The sequence below is a fragment of the Salmo salar genome, chromosome 01 (assembly GCF_965601325.2).
Source record: "Salmo salar chromosome 01, fSalSal1, whole genome shotgun sequence".
NCBI lineage: Eukaryota > Metazoa > Chordata > Actinopteri > Salmoniformes > Salmonidae > Salmo > Salmo salar.
The window spans coordinates 178051725-178070644 of NC_138291.1; the positions used below are offsets into that span (position 1 = coordinate 178051725).

Sequence of the window (18920 nt, forward strand, 5' to 3'; positions counted from 1 at the left end):
AATTACGTTATGGCTCAGTTTATTGCTTGACGTCACAAAACAACTCTTAGGTTTCAGAGCAGATCATTAGTGTAAATTGTGGAATTAGATTACATGCAGTAAGAGCAGCTAACTAATAAGCAAGTTTCCTTTAGGCTGGTGTTTTTACGTGATGTGAGGATACTATTCAAAACAAAAAAAACAACGTTTTAAGTGAGTATAGGCATTGGTCTGAAGCTGAAAAAAAAAGGAAATTCACATGAGCACCACAATGCCTACTCCACCCATGCTCTACCAAGGTTATACAGCACCACAATGCCTACTCCACCCATGCTCTACCAAGGTTATACAGCACCACAATGCCTACTGTACCCATGCTCTACCAAGGTTATACAGCACCACAATGCCTACTGTACCCATGCTCTACCAAGGTTATACAGCACCACAATGCCTACTGTACCCATGCTCTACCAAGGTTATACAGCACCACAATGCCTACTGTACCCATGCTCTACCAAGGTTATACAGCACCACAATGCCTACTCCACCGATGCTCTACCAAGGTTTTACAGCACCACAATGCCTACTCCACCCATGCTCTACCAAGGTTATACAGCACCACAATGCCTACTCCACCCATGCTCTACCAAGGTTTTACAGCACCACAATGCCTACTCCACCCATGCTCTACCAAGGTTATACAGCACCACAATGCCTACTGTACCCATGCTCTACCAAGGTTATACAGCACCACAATGCCTACTGTACCCATGCTCTACCAAGGTTATACAGCACCACAATGCCTACTCCACCCATGCTCTACCAAGGTTATACAGCACCACAATGCCTACTCCACCCATGCTCTACCAAGGTTATACAGCACCACAATGCCTACTGTACCCATGCTCTACCAAGGTTATACAGCACCACAATGCCTACTGTACCCATGCTCTACCAAGGTTATACAGCACCACAATGCCTACTCCACCGATGCTCTACCAAGGTTTTACAGCACCACAATGCCTACTCCACCCATGCTCTACCAAGGTTATACAGCACCACAATGCCTACTCCACCCATGCTCTACCAAGGTTTTACAGCACCACAATGCCTACTCCACCCATGCTCTACCAAGGTTATACAGCACCACAATGCCTACTCCACCCATGCTCTACCAAGGTTATACAGCACCACAATGCCTACTCCACCCATGCACTACCAAGGTTATACAGCACCACAATGCCTACTCCACCCATGCTCTACCAAGGTTATACAGCACCACAATGCCTACTCCACCCATGCTCTACCAAGGTTTTACAGCACCACAATGCCTACTCCACCCATGCTTTACCAAGGTTATACAGCACCACAATGCCTACTCCACCCATGTTCTACCAAGGTTATACAGCACCACAATGCCTACTGCACCCCATGCTCTACCAAGGTTTTATAGCACCACAATGCCTACTCCACCCCATGCTCTACCATGGTTTTACAGCACCACAATGCCTACTGCACCCATGCTCTACCAAGGTTTTATAGCACCACAATGCCTACTCCACCCCATGCTCTACCATGGTTATACAGCACCACAATGCCTACTGCACCCATGCTCTACCAAGGTTATACAGCACCACAATGCCTACTCCACCCATGTTCTACCAAGGTTATACAGCACCACAATGCCTACTCCACCCATGCTCTACCAAGGTTTTCCATCCCACAGCTTTGACCTACTACAGTAGTTATGTTGGTATTGTACTTCAGATTATGTGTATACAGGTTGTTTAGGGGTCAAACCTTCTCAAACAGCCTCATTCATGCTCATAGAGGAGGTGCTTCCACAATAATGTGATTTATACCACATACAAGTTAAAGTATTGGATTCTTCACAAAATAAAAATAAATTGTGGAATGCTGTCCCACTTCTCTTCAACGGCTGTGTGAAGTTGCTGGATATTGGCGGGAACTGGAACACGCTGTCATACACGTCAATCCAGGGCATCCCAAACATGCTCAATGGGGTGAATATGCAGGCCATGGAAGAACTTGGACATTTTCAGTTTCCAGGAATTGTGTACAGATCCTTGAGACATGGGGCCGTGCATTATCATGCTGAAACATGAGGTGATGTCGGCAGATGAATGGCATGACAATGGGCCTCAGGATCTCGTCACGGTATCTCTGAGCATTGAAATTGCCATCGATAAAATGCAATTGTGTTCGTTGTCTGTAGCTTATGCCTGCCCCATACCATAACCCCACCACCATGGAGCACTCTGTTCACAACGTTGACATCAGCAAACTGCTCACCCACAAGACACCATCTGCCCGGTACAGTTGAAACCGGGATTCATCCGTGAAGAGCACACTTCTCCAGGGTGCCTGTGGGTATGAAGGTGAGCATTTGCCCACTGAAATCGGGTTATGATGCCGAACTGCAGTCAGGTCAAGACCCTGGTGAGGACAACGAGCACATAGAGTAGCTTCCCTGAGATGGTTTCTGACAGTTTGTGCAGAAATTTTTCAGTTGTGCAAACCCACAGTTTCATCAGCTGTCCGGGTGGCTGGTCTCAGACGGTCCCGCAGGTGAAGAAGCCGGATGTGGAGGTCATGAGCTGGCGTGGTTACACGTGGTCTGTGTGTGTGAGGCCGATTGGACGTACTTCAAAATTCTCTAAAACGATGTTGGAGGTGGCTTAAGGTAGAGAAATGGACATTCAATTATCTGGCAACAGCTCTGGTGGACATTGCTGGAGTCAGCATGCCAGTTGAATGCTCCCTCAAAACTTGAGACATCTGTGGCATTGTGTTGTGTAACAAAACTGCACATTTTGGAGTGGCCTTTTATTGTCCCCAGCACGAGGTGCACCTGTGTAATGATCATGCTGTTTAATGGGCTTCTTGATATGCCACACTTGTCAGGTGGATGCATTATCTTGGCAAAGCAAAAACGCTCACTAACAAGGATGTAAACTAATTTGTGCACCAGATTTTAGAGAAATAAGCTTTGGAACATTTCTGTTATCTTTTATTTCAGCTCAGGAAACATGGGACCAACACTTTACATGTTGCGTTTATATTTTTGTTCAGTATAGTCTGAAGTACAATACTAACATAGCTACTGTAGTAAAGCTGTGTGCTGTGTGCTGGAAAACCTTGGTAGAGCATGGGTGCAGTAGGCATTGTGGTGCTCATGTGAATTTCCTTTTTTATCGGCTTCAGACCAATGCCTTAAAACTTCATTTATTTTTAATTTCCATGTTTTTTTTTAACACCGGAAGGTGATTATGGAACATTATTACACAACATTATAATACAGAAATACAAGTTAAGTAAAAGTAAACAATAATGTGAAATGGCAACAGAAATAATGTAGTTGTTAGTATTTATTTAATATTAACAGCTGATTGGGAAAGGAAAACACAGAAACCCATTTTAAGCCAATATGGAGTAAACTGGAAACTTTTTCCCAGATCTCTCTTAAGACAATCGAGCAAGCTCCTGGAAAATACACAAATAATCAACATGTACCCTTTAACTATTCACATGAAAATGTACCTTAAAGTTTACTGAAGAAGGTCTAGTACTACATTACCTGTAAACAAAAGGTGAGTTATCACTAAATATAACATTTACAACCAAATGTACATTCATCAGATATAGACAACTTTATAAATACAATTCAGTGATGGCCACAATTGCTCTTGACAAGCTACAGGTTTATACAGGCCTTTTCTGTTCAAGCCCAGTTCTACCACACCTGATTCTACTATTCATGGTCTTGAACACCTGAGGTCTTAATGAACAGCTGAGGTCTTGATGAACAGCTGAGGTCTTGATGAACAGCTGAGGTCTTGATGAACAGCTGAGGCCTTGATGAACAGCTGAGGTCTTGATGAACAGCTGAGGCCTTGATGAACAGCTGAGGCCTTGATGAACAGCTGAGGTCTTAATGAACAGCCTTGGCCTTAATGAACAGCTGAGGCCTTGATGAACAGCTGAGGCCTTGATGAACAGCTCTTGATGAACAGCTCTTAATGAACAGCTGAGGTCTTAATGAACAGCTGAGGCCTTAATGAACAGCTGAGGCCTTGATGAACAGCTGAGGTCTTAATGAACAGCTGAGGTCTTAATGAACAGCTGAGGTCTTAATGAACAGCTGAGGCCTTAATGAACAGCTGAGGTCTTAATGAACAGCTGAGGTCTTAATGAACAGCTGAGGCCTTGATAAGCAGCTGAGGCCTTGATAAACAGCTGAGGCCTTGATAAACAGCTGAGGCCTTGATGAACAGCTGAGGCCTTGATGAACAGCTGAGGCCTTGATGAACAGCTGAGGTCTTAATGAACAGCTGAGGTATTAATGAACTGCTGAGGTCTTGATAAACAGCTGAGGCCTTGATGAACAGCTGAGGTCTTAATGAACAGCTGAGGTCTTGATGAACAGCTGAGGTCTTAATGAACAGCTGAGGCCTTGATGAACAGTAGTAGAATCAGGTGTGGTAGCACTGAGATTAAACAGAAAAAAACAACCCTGTGGATTGTCAAGAGTAATTTTGGTAACTTCTGATACAAATACTGCTGAGAAACACCTGCCGAGAAACACCCGCCGAGAAACACCCGCCGAGAAACACCCGCCGAGAAACACCCGCCGAGAAACAGAAAGTCATTAGATAAGTGTAAAACACTCTTAAGAAAAATGATAATATCAACTTTGGTTCTCAGTAACGGACGGACGGCTCATGACAAGAGGCGGGAGGGAGGAGTGTGTTCCTCCAAGTTGATTTGCACATTTTCATCAAGATTGGTGTCAGAGATTTTAATTTACCATTGAGCTTCAATCAATGCCTATATATTATAGGGGCTATCACCCCCACAATACTCTGGTCATGAACAAGGGAAAGGATATCATATCTCACACGATTTTCAAGGCCTGAGAACTGCTGAGAGCTGCTGATATACTGTCTGTAGTGTAGAACTCTGTCCCCATGTTGGAGTCAGACGATGTTTCAGATCATGTCATACGGACTCTGGGTCTGTGGAAGCTGAACACCACTTGCCCTCTACTGAGATATGTAAGGTACAGTGAGTCTGGCTTGGTTAAAGAGTGGCAACACTGCCCTCTTCTGAGATATGTAACATACAGTGAGTCTGGCTTGGTTAAAGAGTGGCAACACTGCCCTCTACTGAGATATGTAACATACAGTGAGTCTGGCTTGGTTAAAGAGTGGCAACACTGCCCTCTACTGAGATATGTAAGGTACAGTGAGTCTGGCTTGGTTAAAGAGTGGCAACACTGCCCTCTTCTGAGATATGTAAGGTACAGTGAGTCTGGCTTGGTTAAAGAGTGGCAACACTGCCCTCTTCTGAGATATGTAACATACAGTGAGTCTGGCTTGGTTAAAGAGTGGCAACACTGCCCTCTACTGAGATATGTAACATACAGTGAGTCTGGCTTGGTTAAAGAGTGGCAACACTGCCCTCTACTGAGATATGTAACATACAGTGAGTCTGGCTTGGTTAAAGAGTGGCAACACTGCCCTCTTCTGAGATATGTAACATACAGTGAGTCTGGCTTGGTTAAAGAGTGGCAACACTGCCCTCTACTGAGATATGTAACATACAGTGAGTCTGGCTTGGTTAAAGAGTGGCAACACTGCCCTCTACTGAGATATGTAACATACAGTGAGTCTGGCTTGGTTAAAGAGTGGCAACACTGCCCTCTACTGAGATATGTAAGGTACAGTGAGTCTGGCTTGGTTAAAGAGTGGCAACACTGCCCTCTTCTGAGATATGTAACATACAGTGAGTCTGGCTTGGTTAAAGAGTGGCAACACTGCCCTCTACTGAGATATGTAACATACAGTGAGTCTGGCTTGGTTAAAGAGTGGCAACACTGCCCTCTACTGAGATATGTAACATACAGTGAGTCTGGCTTGGTTAAAGAGTGGCAACACTGCCCTCTACTGAGATATGTAACATACAGTGAGTCTGGCTTGGTTAAAGAGTGGCAACACTGCCCTCTACTGAGATATGTAACATACAGTGAGTCTGGCTTGGTTAAAGAGTGGCAACACTGCCCTCTTCTGAGATATGTAACATACAGTGAGTCTGGCTTGGTTAAAGAGTGGCAACACTGCCCTCTACTGAGATATGTAACATACAGTGAGTCTGGCTTGGTTAAAGAGTGGCAACACTGCCCTCTTCTGAGATATGTAACATACAGTGAGTCTGGCTTGGTTAAAGAGTGGCAACACTGCCCTCTACTGAGATATGTAACATACAGTGAGTCTGGCTTGGTTAAAGAGTGGCAACACTGCCCTCTACTGAGATATGTAACATACAGTGAGTCTGGCTTGGTTAAAGAGTGGCAACACTGCCCTCTACTGAGATATGTAACATACAGTGAGTCTGGCTTGGTTAAAGAGTGGCAACACTGCCCTCTACTGAGATATGTAACATACAGTGAGTCTGGCTTGGTTAAAGAGTGGCAACACTGCCCTCTACTGAGATATGTAACATACAGTGAGTCTGGCTTGGTTAAAGAGTGGCAACACTGCCCTCTACTGAGATATGTAACATACAGTGAGTCTGGCTTGGTTAAAGAGTGGCAACACTGCCCTCTACTGAGATATGTAACATACAGTGAGTCTGGCTTGGTTAAAGAGTGGCAACACTGCCCTCTACTGAGATATGTAACATACAGTGAGTCTGGCTTGGTTAAAGAGTGGCAACACTGTCCTCTACTGAAATGGTTTAATATTGAAGGTCGAAGAACAAAATGTCCTTCCTTTTTCTGTTGTAAAGAAGTCTCAGATCCTATTCTATAAATGTATTAAATACAATACTACTATTATTATTTGGCCTAGAAAGGCAATTATTGTTTAACAAAGAAACATATGCACAATGATATTCTTGACATTCTCTGTTGGGTTTTAGGATAATGAATGTATGGAAGACATGTTGTGAACTTGTATCAAAAAACATGTTTCAATATTAACTGTATTATATTAAAGCAGATTCAGGGGGACAGTTATTTTATATTGTGTGGTGTCACAGTTCCAACCATCTTATTCTCTGAGGAGGATTAGGTTGATTACATGTGACCCCATTCTACGGTGGAATATTGTTTTTTTTCACAACATTCTATTCTGCCTGTCCGTGTCTGTCCTGCAAAATAGGCCAGTCATGAAGACAGACCAGTCAGAGCTTATTCCTCATAGCAGGGTGGTGTGTGTGTGTGTGTGTGTGTGTGTGTGTGTGTGTGTGTGTGTGTGTGTGTGTGTGTGTGTGTGTGTGTGTGTGTGTGTGTGTGTGTGTGTGTGTGTGTGTGTATGTGTGTGTGTGTGTGTGTGTGTGTGTGTGTGTGTGTGTGTGTGTGTGTGTGTGTGTGTGTATGTGTGTGTGTATGTGTGTGTGTGTGTGTGTGTGTGTGTGTGTGTGTGTGTGTACCTGCATGCGTGCATGTACGCGCTTGAGTGAGTTTCAACTGAATAACACACACACCTGGAATACCACAATAATTGTTTTGGCATCTCACACACTATTCAACAGACTAGTGCTTCCTGCTTGTTGAGTACTGCATGCTGCTTCTGCGTGCTGCTTGTTGCTGGTTGATTATTGCGTACTGCTTGTTGCGTACTGCTTATTGCGTACTGCTTGTTGCTTATTGCTTACTGCTTGTTTCTTACTGCTTATTGCGTACTGCTTATTGCTTACTGCTTGTTGCGTACTGCTTATTGCTTACTGCTTATTGCGTACTGCTTATTGCTTACTGCTTGTTGCGTACTGCTTATTGCTTACTGCTTATTGCGTACTGCTTATTGCGTACTGCTTGTTGCGTACTGCTTGTTGCGTACTGCTTATTGCTTACTGCTTGTTGCTGGTTGATTACTGCTTGTTGCTTACTGCTTATTGCTTACTGCTTGTTGCTGGTTGATTACTGCTTGTTGCGTACTGCTTATTGCTTACTGCTTGTTGCTGGTTGATTACTGCTTGTTGCGTACTGCTTGTTGCGTACTGCTTATTGCTTACTGCTTATTGCGTACTGCTTGTTGCGTACTGATTGTTTCTTACTGCTTGTTTCTTACTGCTTGTTTCTTACTGTGTACTGCTTGTTGCTTACTGCGTACTGCTTGTTGCTTACTGCGTACTGCTTGTTTCTTACTGCTTGTTTCTTACTGTGTACTGCTTGTTTCTTACTGCTTGTTTCTTACTGTGTACTGCTTGTTGCTTACTGCGTACTGCTTGTTGCTTACTGCGTACTGCTTGTTGCTTACTGTGTACTGCTTGTTGCTTACTGCGTACTGCTTGTTGCTTACTGTGTACTGCTTGTTGCGTACTGCTTGTTTCTTACTGCTTGTTGCTTACTGTGTACTGCTTGTTGCGTACTGCTTGTTGCGTACTGCTTGTTGCGTACTGCTTATTGCTTACTGCTTATTGCGTACTGCTTGCTGTGTACTGCTTGTTTCTTACTGCTTGTTTCTTACTGCTTATTGCTTACTGCTTGTTTCTTACTGCTTGTTTCTTACTGCTTGTTGCTTACTGCTTGTTTCTTACTGCTTATTGCTTACTGCTTGTTTCTTACTGCTTATTGCTGGTTGATTACTGCTTGTTGCGTACTGCTTGTTGCGTACTGCTTGTTGCATACTGCTTATTGCTTACTGCTTGTTGCTTACTGCTTATTGCTTACTGCTTGTTTCTTACTGCTTATTGCTTACTGCTTGTTTCTTACTGCTTGTTGCATACTGCTTATTGCTTACTGCTTGTTTCTTACTGCGTGTTGCTTACTGTGTACTGCTTGTTGCTTACTGCTTGTCGCTTACTGCTTGTTGCTTACTGTGTACTGCTTGTTGCTTACTGCTTGTTGTGTACTGTTTGTCGCTTACTGCTTGTTGTGTACTGCTTGTTGCTTACTGTGTACTGCTTGTTGCTTACTGTGTACTGCTTGTTGCTTACTGTGTACTGCTTGTTGCTTACTGCGTACTGCTTGTTGCTTACTGTGTACTGCTTGTTGCTTACTGCGTACTGCTTGTTGCTTACTGTGTACTGCTTGTTGCTTACTGCTTGTTGTGTACTGTTTGTCGCTTACTGCTTGTTGTGTACTGCTTGTTGCTTACTGCGTACTGCTTGTTGCTTACTGTGTACTGCTTGTTGTGTACTGCTTGTTGCTTACTGCGTACTGCTTGTTGCTTACTGCGTACTGCTTGTTGCTTACTGTGTACTGCTTGTTGTGTACTGCTTGTTGCTTACTGCGTACTGCTTGTTGCTTACTGTGTACTGCTTGTTGCTTACTGCGTACTGCTTGTTGCTTACTGTGTACTGCTTGTTGCGTACTGCTTGTTGCGTACTGCTTGTTGCGTACTGCTTGTTGCGTACTGCTTGTCGCGTACTGTTTATTGCGTACTGCTTATTGCGTACTGCTTGCTGTGTACTGCTTGTCGCGTACTGTTTATTGCGTACTGTTTATTGCGTACTGCTTATTGCGTACTGCTTGTTGCGTACTGCTTGTTGCGTACTGTTTATTGCGTACTGTTTATCGCGTACTGCTTGTATATGTCAGTTTCAGTCGGGAGTTTCAGTGTATTCAAGTGGTAGTAATGCTAACTATTACTCACATTCTTGTCTCTTTTTTTTGTAGAAGTCAAGATGGCGTCTGTTCTACAGGACCTGGTCTGCTGCAAAAAACAGAGGGGGGAAGAGGAATAGATCTGGATGAGGCAGACCTCAATCAGAAAAAGGTCTGAACTTTAATACCTTACATTCATCTTTAAATTAACTGATATAACATCCATCTCAATTAAAAGGAAAATTGAAGACCAAAAAAAATGACCATCCAACCTATGGTCCTCATGATTAGACCATTCAGGAGATGTACATATCTCTGGGTAAAGAGGAGAGGTAGACCATTCAGGAGATGTACATATCTCTGGGTAAAGAGGAGAGGTAGACCATTCAGGAGATGTACATATCTCTGGGTAAAGAGGAGAGGTAGACCATTCAGGAGATGTACATATCTCTGGGTAAAGAGGAGAGGTAGACCATTCAGGAGATGTACATATCTCTGGGTAAAGAGGAGAGGTAGACCATTCAGGAGATGTACATATCTCTGGGTAAAGAGGAGAGGTAGACCATTCAGGAGATGTACATATCTCTGGGTAAAGAGGAGAGGTAGACCATTCAGGAGATGTACATATCCCTGGGTAAAGAGGAGAGGTAGACCATTCAGGAGATGTACATATCTCTGGGTAAAGAGGAGAGGTAGACCATTCAGGAGATGTACATATCTCTGGGTAAAGAGGAGAGGTAGACCATTCAGGAGATGTACATATCTCTGGGTAAAGAGGAGAGGTAGACCATTCAGGAGATGTACATATCTCTGGGTAAAGAGGAGAGGTAGACCATTCAGGAGATGTACATATCTCTGGGTAAAGAGGAGAGGTAGACCATTCAGGAGATGTACATATCTCTGGGTAAAGAGGAGAGGTAGACCATTCAGGAGATGTACATATCTCTGGGTAAAGAGGAGAGGTAGACCATTCAGGAGATGTACATATCTCTGGGTAAAGAGGAGAGGTAGACCATTCAGGAGATGTACATATCTCTGGGTAAAGAGGAGAGGTAGACCATTCAGGAGATGTACATATCTCTGGGTAAAGAGGAGAGGTAGACCATTCAGGAGATGTACATATCTCTGGGTAAAGAGGAGAGGTAGACCATTCAGAGACTGTTATGCTAACAATAGACATACATATACATTGTCGGTGCTAACTTCTCCTCTCCTCCCACCCACTAGGTGGAGCTACTCCAGGCTCTGACCCTTAGCGTTGCCTCACTCCGAGAGGAGAGAGAGGTTCTGGGTGAGGAGCAGAGGCGGTTCCGGGCCCTAGGGGGCCACATGGAGAACCTGGTCCAGGAGCGCTGTAAGCCCAATGAGAAGGAGAAGTACAGGATGTTCATTGGGGACCTGGATAAGATAGTAAACTTGTTGATGTCTCTGTGTGGCCGGCTGGCCCGGGTCCATAACGCTCTCTATGCCCTGGACAGAGAGGAAGAGGCAGAGGACAGCGCAGAGGAGAGGGTGAGATATTCAACTACAGCACGGGGCACACTCTTTTCAGCTACGACCGGAAGTAATATTCTGTAGCAGGTTAGGAGAACATTTTCCCTAACCTTAACCGAATTCTCCTAACCTGCTATGAAAAAGTCACTTTCGGTCGTAGCTGTATCGAAGTGCTGTGTAAAGAATGTTTCTCTCTCTGCAGCACAGAGCAGGAAATTAGACTAAGCCGAACACTGCAAGTTACCTTCATAACATCTCAGGAGTCTTTGTTTTAGTCCCATCTATCAGCCTGAGGCTGGCTCCTTTGTTTTAGTCCCATCTATCAGCCTGAGGCCGGCTCCTTTGTTTTAGTCCCATCTATCAGCCTGAGGCCGGCTCCTTTGTTTTAGTCCCATCTATCAGCCTGAGGCCGGCTCCTTTGTTTTAGTCCCATCTATCAGCCTGAGGCCGGCTCCTTTGTTTTAGTCCCATCTATCAGCCTGAGGCCGGCTCCTTTGCTTGGCTGCTGAGTGTTAAGGATACATGACATCATGGTATCATGGCCACTCTCCCTTAATGAAGGAACATGACAGAGTTAACATGTCATTTCATTTAGCAATAGATACTATGCTTCCAGCTCAAAAGAACCTCTTTCACGTCCTATTTATACTCATAAGCGGTCCTCTTTCAAGTCTGCTGGTGCAGTACTGCTTTTGTCCACCAGATGGGGCTCTATACACAGAGAACTGGGTTCGGAGGGCTGATAAACCCCACGAGGAAAAACACCATGCCAGAAAGTAGTCTGTTGACAACAGATAGATGTTATGAATTTGTCACGTTTGACATCAAAACATTTCTACAATTTAGAATAAATGACATACCATGTTCACATACAACAACCATGTTCCCAGACTGAGAATACAAAAGTTGAAAGCAGACAACTGACAGACTTCAAAATGGAGGAAAATGAAGCCGTTTTCTTAAAAAATGGGTTGCACTTTACATTACAGCAGCACAGAATAGTGTTGTTGAGAATAACATATGGTTGGTAACAAGTTATAGCTAGCCACTCAGTCTCACAATGAAGTCCAACCAAAATGGGTGTTAGCTAGTCAGAAAGTAGCCTATTGGCTTCCGGTACACAGCGAAAAAGGCTCGTCTGAAGGGAGATGCAAAAGCTAATTTTGGCATTTTAAACAGCTGTAGCTACAACCAAATAGTCACCACCCAGGTATTTGATAAAGCCAGAGTAATTCACCTACTCCAGTTTACCTTTCGCAAAGATATACCTTTAACGGTTTGGTTCTGGTAGTCCAGTCGTTCAAATGAGCTGTCTTCAAACGGCAGATGGTTCAATGGCAGTGAATACTCGATGCGCCCCATCACTCGTCTGGTCGTCACAAAGTCAGAATTATCACTAAACCCCGCACATTTCTACAATGTATCTTTTTAAAAAGTCATTTTAATCCTAAACATAACCCTACATTTATCCACACTGTAAACCTTATGCCTAACCCTAACCTTAAATTATTATTTTTAAGCACATTTTTACTTTGCGGCTCTGGAATCTGACTTTGCGGCTATGGAAGCTAGCGGAAACCCACTGGGTCTGGCTCAATGATCTGGCTACACTTTACTCCAAATCATGTGAGTCGCGTCTAGGTTACCACAGATTATCCATTATATTGGCTAGATACTTTAGTGGCCGCTCTAACAATGAAAATAAATGTCTTCAAAAATGGAAGGCAGCCGGTAGGCAAGATCCGGTGGGACCATTCTAGCCAATGAGAGGGCAGATACGAGTGTGATAACAGGCACACCTCTGATATAAAGTGATACAATGGCAAAGCTAGCTATTCTCTCTTGGAATGTGAAAGGCCTAAATTCGTCTATTAAACGTTCCAGCTGTCTCGATATCCTAGCAAGAAACCATATTGATATGGCAATGTTCCAAGAAACACAACTATTGAATATGAATCAGGTGAATTACTATCTGAACCAAGGATTTCTCTCGTATCTATAAAGAATTGTACACCTCTGATTGTAAATCCACACCAAGCCAGATTGTGATTTTTTTTCAAGATATAAGAACTATTTTTCTCTCAACTGAGGAAGCCGGGTTTGCTGGGAGCCCACATCTCTTTCCATGAACTAAAAAGGGCATTGGATAACATGAATATACGCAAAATTCATTCCTCCTGAGGTCTATTTAAAATGTTGGAACCAGTTAGGTCCACTGCTAGTTGAGATGATTAACACAGACATTTGCAATGGCTAAAAGGGAAGGACGCCACCAACCGTTTTCAGTATCGCCCTCTATCTTTGATAAACATATATTGAACTATTTTCTAAAATTCTGTCATCTCTAAACTTTCTTACTCAAATTGGTACAGCTGGACCAAAGCGGGTTTGTTAAAAAACGATTCTCCTCAGTTAACCTCCGTCTACTGTTACATATGCTGCATGCTTCTTCAGAAACAGCTCCTTGGGCAGGTCTATCTCTCGACGTAGAAAAAGCTTTTGATAGACTAGAACGGTCATATCTCTGGGACTTGGCTCCAATTTCATTAATATGATTAAAATACTATATGCCAATCCCTCAGCCTTAGTAATAACAGGCGATACCTGCTCTGTTCCGTTCAGAATAACTAGTAGTAGCAGGCAAGGTGATCCCATTTCACCTCTGCTATTTCTATTGTCTATGGAGCCCTTGGCCCAGGCAATTCGACAATCGAAAGAAAGTCATCAATATCTCTCAATTCTATGGATCACGTCATTTCATTATACGCCGATGATAACTTACTTCATCTAGACGATGGATCTCAATCCTTCCTAACAGCTCTGAAGATCATAGACAAATTCAGCTCCATCTCAAGTTATAAAATAAATTGAACCAAATCAGCCATACTGCCTCTGAAGACCCTGATGGTTTATGGTACCCCAATCTTTTCCCATTTTAAATATTTAGGAATATACAGTACCAGTGAAAAGTTTGGACACACCTACTCATTCCAGGGTTTTTCCTTAATTGTTTTACTATTTTCTACATTGTAGAATAATAGTGAAGACATCAAAACTATGAAATAACACATATAGAATTATGTAGTAACCAAAGAAGTGTTAAACAAATCAAAATATATTTTAGAGTATTCAAAGTAGACACCTTTTATGATGAGTTTGACGCACCTTTCCAATAAATATTGAGGGGCTGATTCTGGTGACACGATAAATTATGTTTTACTGCCGTTTGACAAATCAAAATATTATGGGCTCTTCTCCCGTAATAATCTCATCGTGTAGACTCATTAGCAGTGATGGAAAAAAGTACTCAGCCGTCATACTTGAGTAAAAGATACCTTGATAGAAAATGACTCAAGTAAAAGTGAAAGTCACCTAGTAAAATTCTTACTTGAGTAAAAGTCGAAAAGTATTTGGTTTAAAATATACTTAAGTATAAAAAGTAAAAGTAAAAATATAAATAATTTAAAATTCTTTATATTAAGCAAACTAGCAAAATAACAATTGTCTTATTTTTTTTGTAATTTATAGAAAGCCAGGGGCAGGAGTATATATGACAAAATGATTGGTTGAGTTGAAAATGCAATGGAAACTCTAGATGCTGATTTGTTACATGAAAACTTAAGCAAAAAAAATACATTTTGTTGTGCGCTACGTCATCACGTTGTGATTTCTATCCTCAACAAGTCAGTTTGGTGGAAACACACTGGTGGGAAAATGTGCATATTTTATTTAATGTATATTTTAGAATATTCACATGAAAATATGTTGCCAATTGGATGGAAACCTAGCTACTGACTTCCGTATAAAAACTCCTCGCTTGTAAAACGTCACCTGCTGGAGAAGACAGAGATTGAGCCCAGTTGTCCCTCTCGCTAGCCCCTTCCTCTCTGAGGACCCTATTACCACTATTGTCTACATACATCTGAAGATGGTTGATATGTAAATGTCTGTCCTAGCTATCTCACTAATGCAGTGTCCTAGCTATCTCACTAATGCAGTGTCCTAGCTATCTCACTAATGCAGTGTCCTAGCTATCTCACTAATGCAGTGTCCTAGCTATCTCACTAATACAGTGTCCTAGCTATCTCACAACTGCAGTGTCCTAGCTATCTCACTAATGCATTGTCCTAGCTATCTCACTAATAACAATTCATGTTTTTCTAAAGATGTCAGATTCTGTTCGCTAGGTGGTACCAGGTAATTGTGTGCACCACTACAGTCTGTCTATGTAGTTTAGTCACTAATCTCTAGGCCACATATCCTCCCCAGGAGTCTCTGCACCAGGATGCCTTTAATAATCTATAAATCCTCTATCAGTAATATACAGAACAAAAATATAAACGCAACATGCAACAATATCAATGATTTTACTGAGTTACAATTCATATAAGAGAATCAATCAATTAAAATAAATAAACATGAATGGACACGGGCACAGCCACGGATGGGCCTGGGCCCACCCACTGGGGATCCAGTCCCAGCCACTGGGGAGCCAGGCCCAGCCAGGCCCAGCCTGTCAGAATTAGTTTTTCCCCACAAAAGGTCTTTATTACAGACAGAAATACTCCTCAGTTTCATCAGCTGTCTAGGTGGCTGGTCTCAGATGATCCCGTAAGTGAAGAAGTCAGTGTGGAGGTCCTGGGTTGGCGTGGTTACACGTGTTCTCTAAAACTATGTTGGAGGCGGCTTATGGTAGAGAAATGAACATTCAATTATCTGGCAACAGCTCTGGCGGACATTCCTGCAGTCAGCATGTAAATTGCACGCTCCCTCAAAACTTGAGACATCTGTGGTATTGTGTCGTGAGACAAAACTGCACATTTTAGCGTGGCCTTTTATTGTCCCCAGCACAAGGTGCACCTGTGTAATGATCATGCTGTTTAATCAGCTTCTTGATATGCCACATCTGTCAGGTTGATGGATTATCTTGGCAAATCAGAAATGTTCACTAACAGGGATGTAAACTAATTTGTGCACAACATTTGAGAGAAATAAGCTTTTTGTGTGTATGGAACATTTCTGTGATCTTTTATTTCAACTCATGAAACATGGGACCAACACTTTACATGTTGCATTTATATTTCTGTTCAGTGTAGTATGAATCCTCTGTCTCCCCAGGATGTCTTTACTAATCTATATATCTCTGTTAACTCAGGAATCTTTAATAATCTATATATCTCTGTTAACTCAGGAGTCTTTACAGCAGAAGCACCAGGATGTCTTTACTAATCTATATATCTCTGTTAACTCAGGAATCTTTAATAATCTATATATCTCTGTTAACTCAGGAGTCTTTAATAATCTATATATCTCTGTTAACTCAGGAGTCTTTACAGCAGAAGCACCAGGATGTCTTTACTAATCTATATATCTCTGTTAACTCAGGAATCTTTAATAATCTATATATCTCTGTTAACTCAGGAGTCTTTACAGCAGAAGCACCAGGATGTCTTTACTAATCTATATATCTCTGTTAACTCAGGAATCTTTACTAATCTATATATCTCTGTTAACTCAGGAGTCTTTACAGCAGAAGCGCCACCAGCTGTGTAGTCAGCATGAGGATGCCAGGGAGCTGAAGGAGAATCTGGATCGACGGGAGCGTGTGGTACTGGACATCCTGAGTGGGTACCTGACCGGGCCGCAGCTAAGAGACTACCAGTATTACGTCTCTATGAAACCTGCCCTCCTGATACGACAGAGACACCTGGACGAGCTCATCAAGCATGGGGACGAGCAGCTCGACAGGCTGATAGAGAGTATCTCTCCTGGGGACCACCAGGCCCAGCTCTGCTGCTCCTCCAACCCAGGGTTAGGCCCCAGGGGTCCCAGCCCTAACCTTGGTCCTACCCGTACTGTCCGCTCCACCACTGTAACATCACTGTGACTCCTGTAAACCACAACAATAACAGCCCTGGTCACTACCAGGGAACACTATACAGCTCCACCACTGTAACATCACTGTGACTCCTGTAAACCACAACAATAACAGCCCTGGTCACTACCAGGGAACACTATACAGCTCCACCACTGTAACATCACTGTGACTCCTGTAAACCACAACAATAACAGCCCTGGTCACTACCAGGGAACACTATACAGCAGCTGTCTCTGGTACAATGGGTGAAGACTACTACATACAACACTATATGACTGGTGAATGACACTACATACAACACTATATGACTGGTGAATGACACTACATACAACACTATATGACTGGTAAATGACACTACATACAACACTATATGACTGGTGAATGACACTACATACAACACTATATGACTGGTGAATGACACTACATACAACACTATATGACTGGTGAATGACACTACATACAACACTATATGACTGGTGAATACTACTACATACAACACTATATGACTGGTGAATGACACTACATACAACACTATATGACTGGTGAATGACACTACATACAACACTATATGACTGGTAAATGACACTACATACAACACTATATGACTGGTGAATGACACTACATACAACACTATATGACTGGTGAATGACACTACATACAACACTATATGACTGGTGAATGACACTACATACAACACTATATGACTGGTGAATGACACTACATACAACACTATATGACTGGTGAATGACACTACATACAACACTATATGACTGGTAAATGACACTACATACAACACTATATGACTGGTGAATGACACTACATACAACACTATATGACTGGTGAATGACACTACATACAACACTATATGACTGGTGAATGACACTACATACAACACTATATGACTGGTGAATGACACTACATACAACACTATATGACTGGTGAATGACACTACATACAACACTATATGACTGGTGAATGACACTACATACAACACTATATGACTGGTGAATGACACTACATACAACACTATATGACTGGTGAATGACACTACATACAACACTATATGACTGGTGAATGACACTACATACAACACTATATGACTGGTGAATGACACTACATACAACACTATATGACTGGTGAATGACACTACATACAACACTATATGACTGGTGAATGACACTACATACAACACTATATGACTGGTGAATGACACTACATACAACACTATATGACTGGTGAATGACACTACATACAACACTATATGACTGGTGAAGACTACTACATACAACACTATATGACTGGTGAATGACACTACATACAACACTATATGACTGGTGAATGACACTACATACAACACTATATGACTGGTGAATGACACTACATACAACACTATATGACTGGTGAATGACACTACATACAACACTATATGACTGGTGAATGACACTACATACAACACTATATGACTGGTGAATGACACTACATACAACACTATATGACTGGTGAATGACACTACATACAACACTATATGACTGGTGAATGACACTACATACAACACTATATGACTGGTGAATGACACTACATACAACACTATATGACTGGTGAATGACACTACATACAACACTATATGACTGGTGAATGACACTACATACAACACTATATGACTGGTGAATGACACTACATACAACACTATATGACTGGTGAATGACACTACATACAACACTATATGACTGGTGAATGACACTACATACAACACTATATGACTGGTGAATGACACTACATACAACACTATATGACTGGTGAATGACACTACATACAACACTATATGACTGGTGAATACTACTACATACAACACTATATGACTGGTGAATGACACTACATACAACACTATATGACTGGTGCATGACACTACATACAACACTATATGACTGGTGAATGACACTACATACAACACTATATGACTGGTGAATGACACTACATACAACACTATATGACTGGTGAATG

At 42.3% G+C, this 18920-nt stretch overlaps 1 protein-coding gene across 4 annotated transcripts in view; it reads left to right on the top strand.

The window, feature by feature from the left end:
• The window catches only part of LOC106572051 (protein Shroom3), a 199182-nt gene extending 181344 nt beyond the window's left edge, over positions 1-17838 (top strand). For all 4 annotated transcript variants that reach the window (XM_014145854.3, XM_045693924.2, XM_045693929.2 and 1 more), the window contains 3 exons: positions 9620-9719; positions 10775-11059; positions 16560-17838. In XM_014145854.3, the coding sequence (XP_014001329.3) occupies positions 9620-9719; positions 10775-11059; positions 16560-16928 (754 nt within the window). In that variant the 3' untranslated portion in view covers positions 16929-17838. The remainder of the gene's footprint in view (positions 1-9619; positions 9720-10774; positions 11060-16559) is intronic.
• Positions 17839-18920: the final 1082 nt, after the last annotated feature.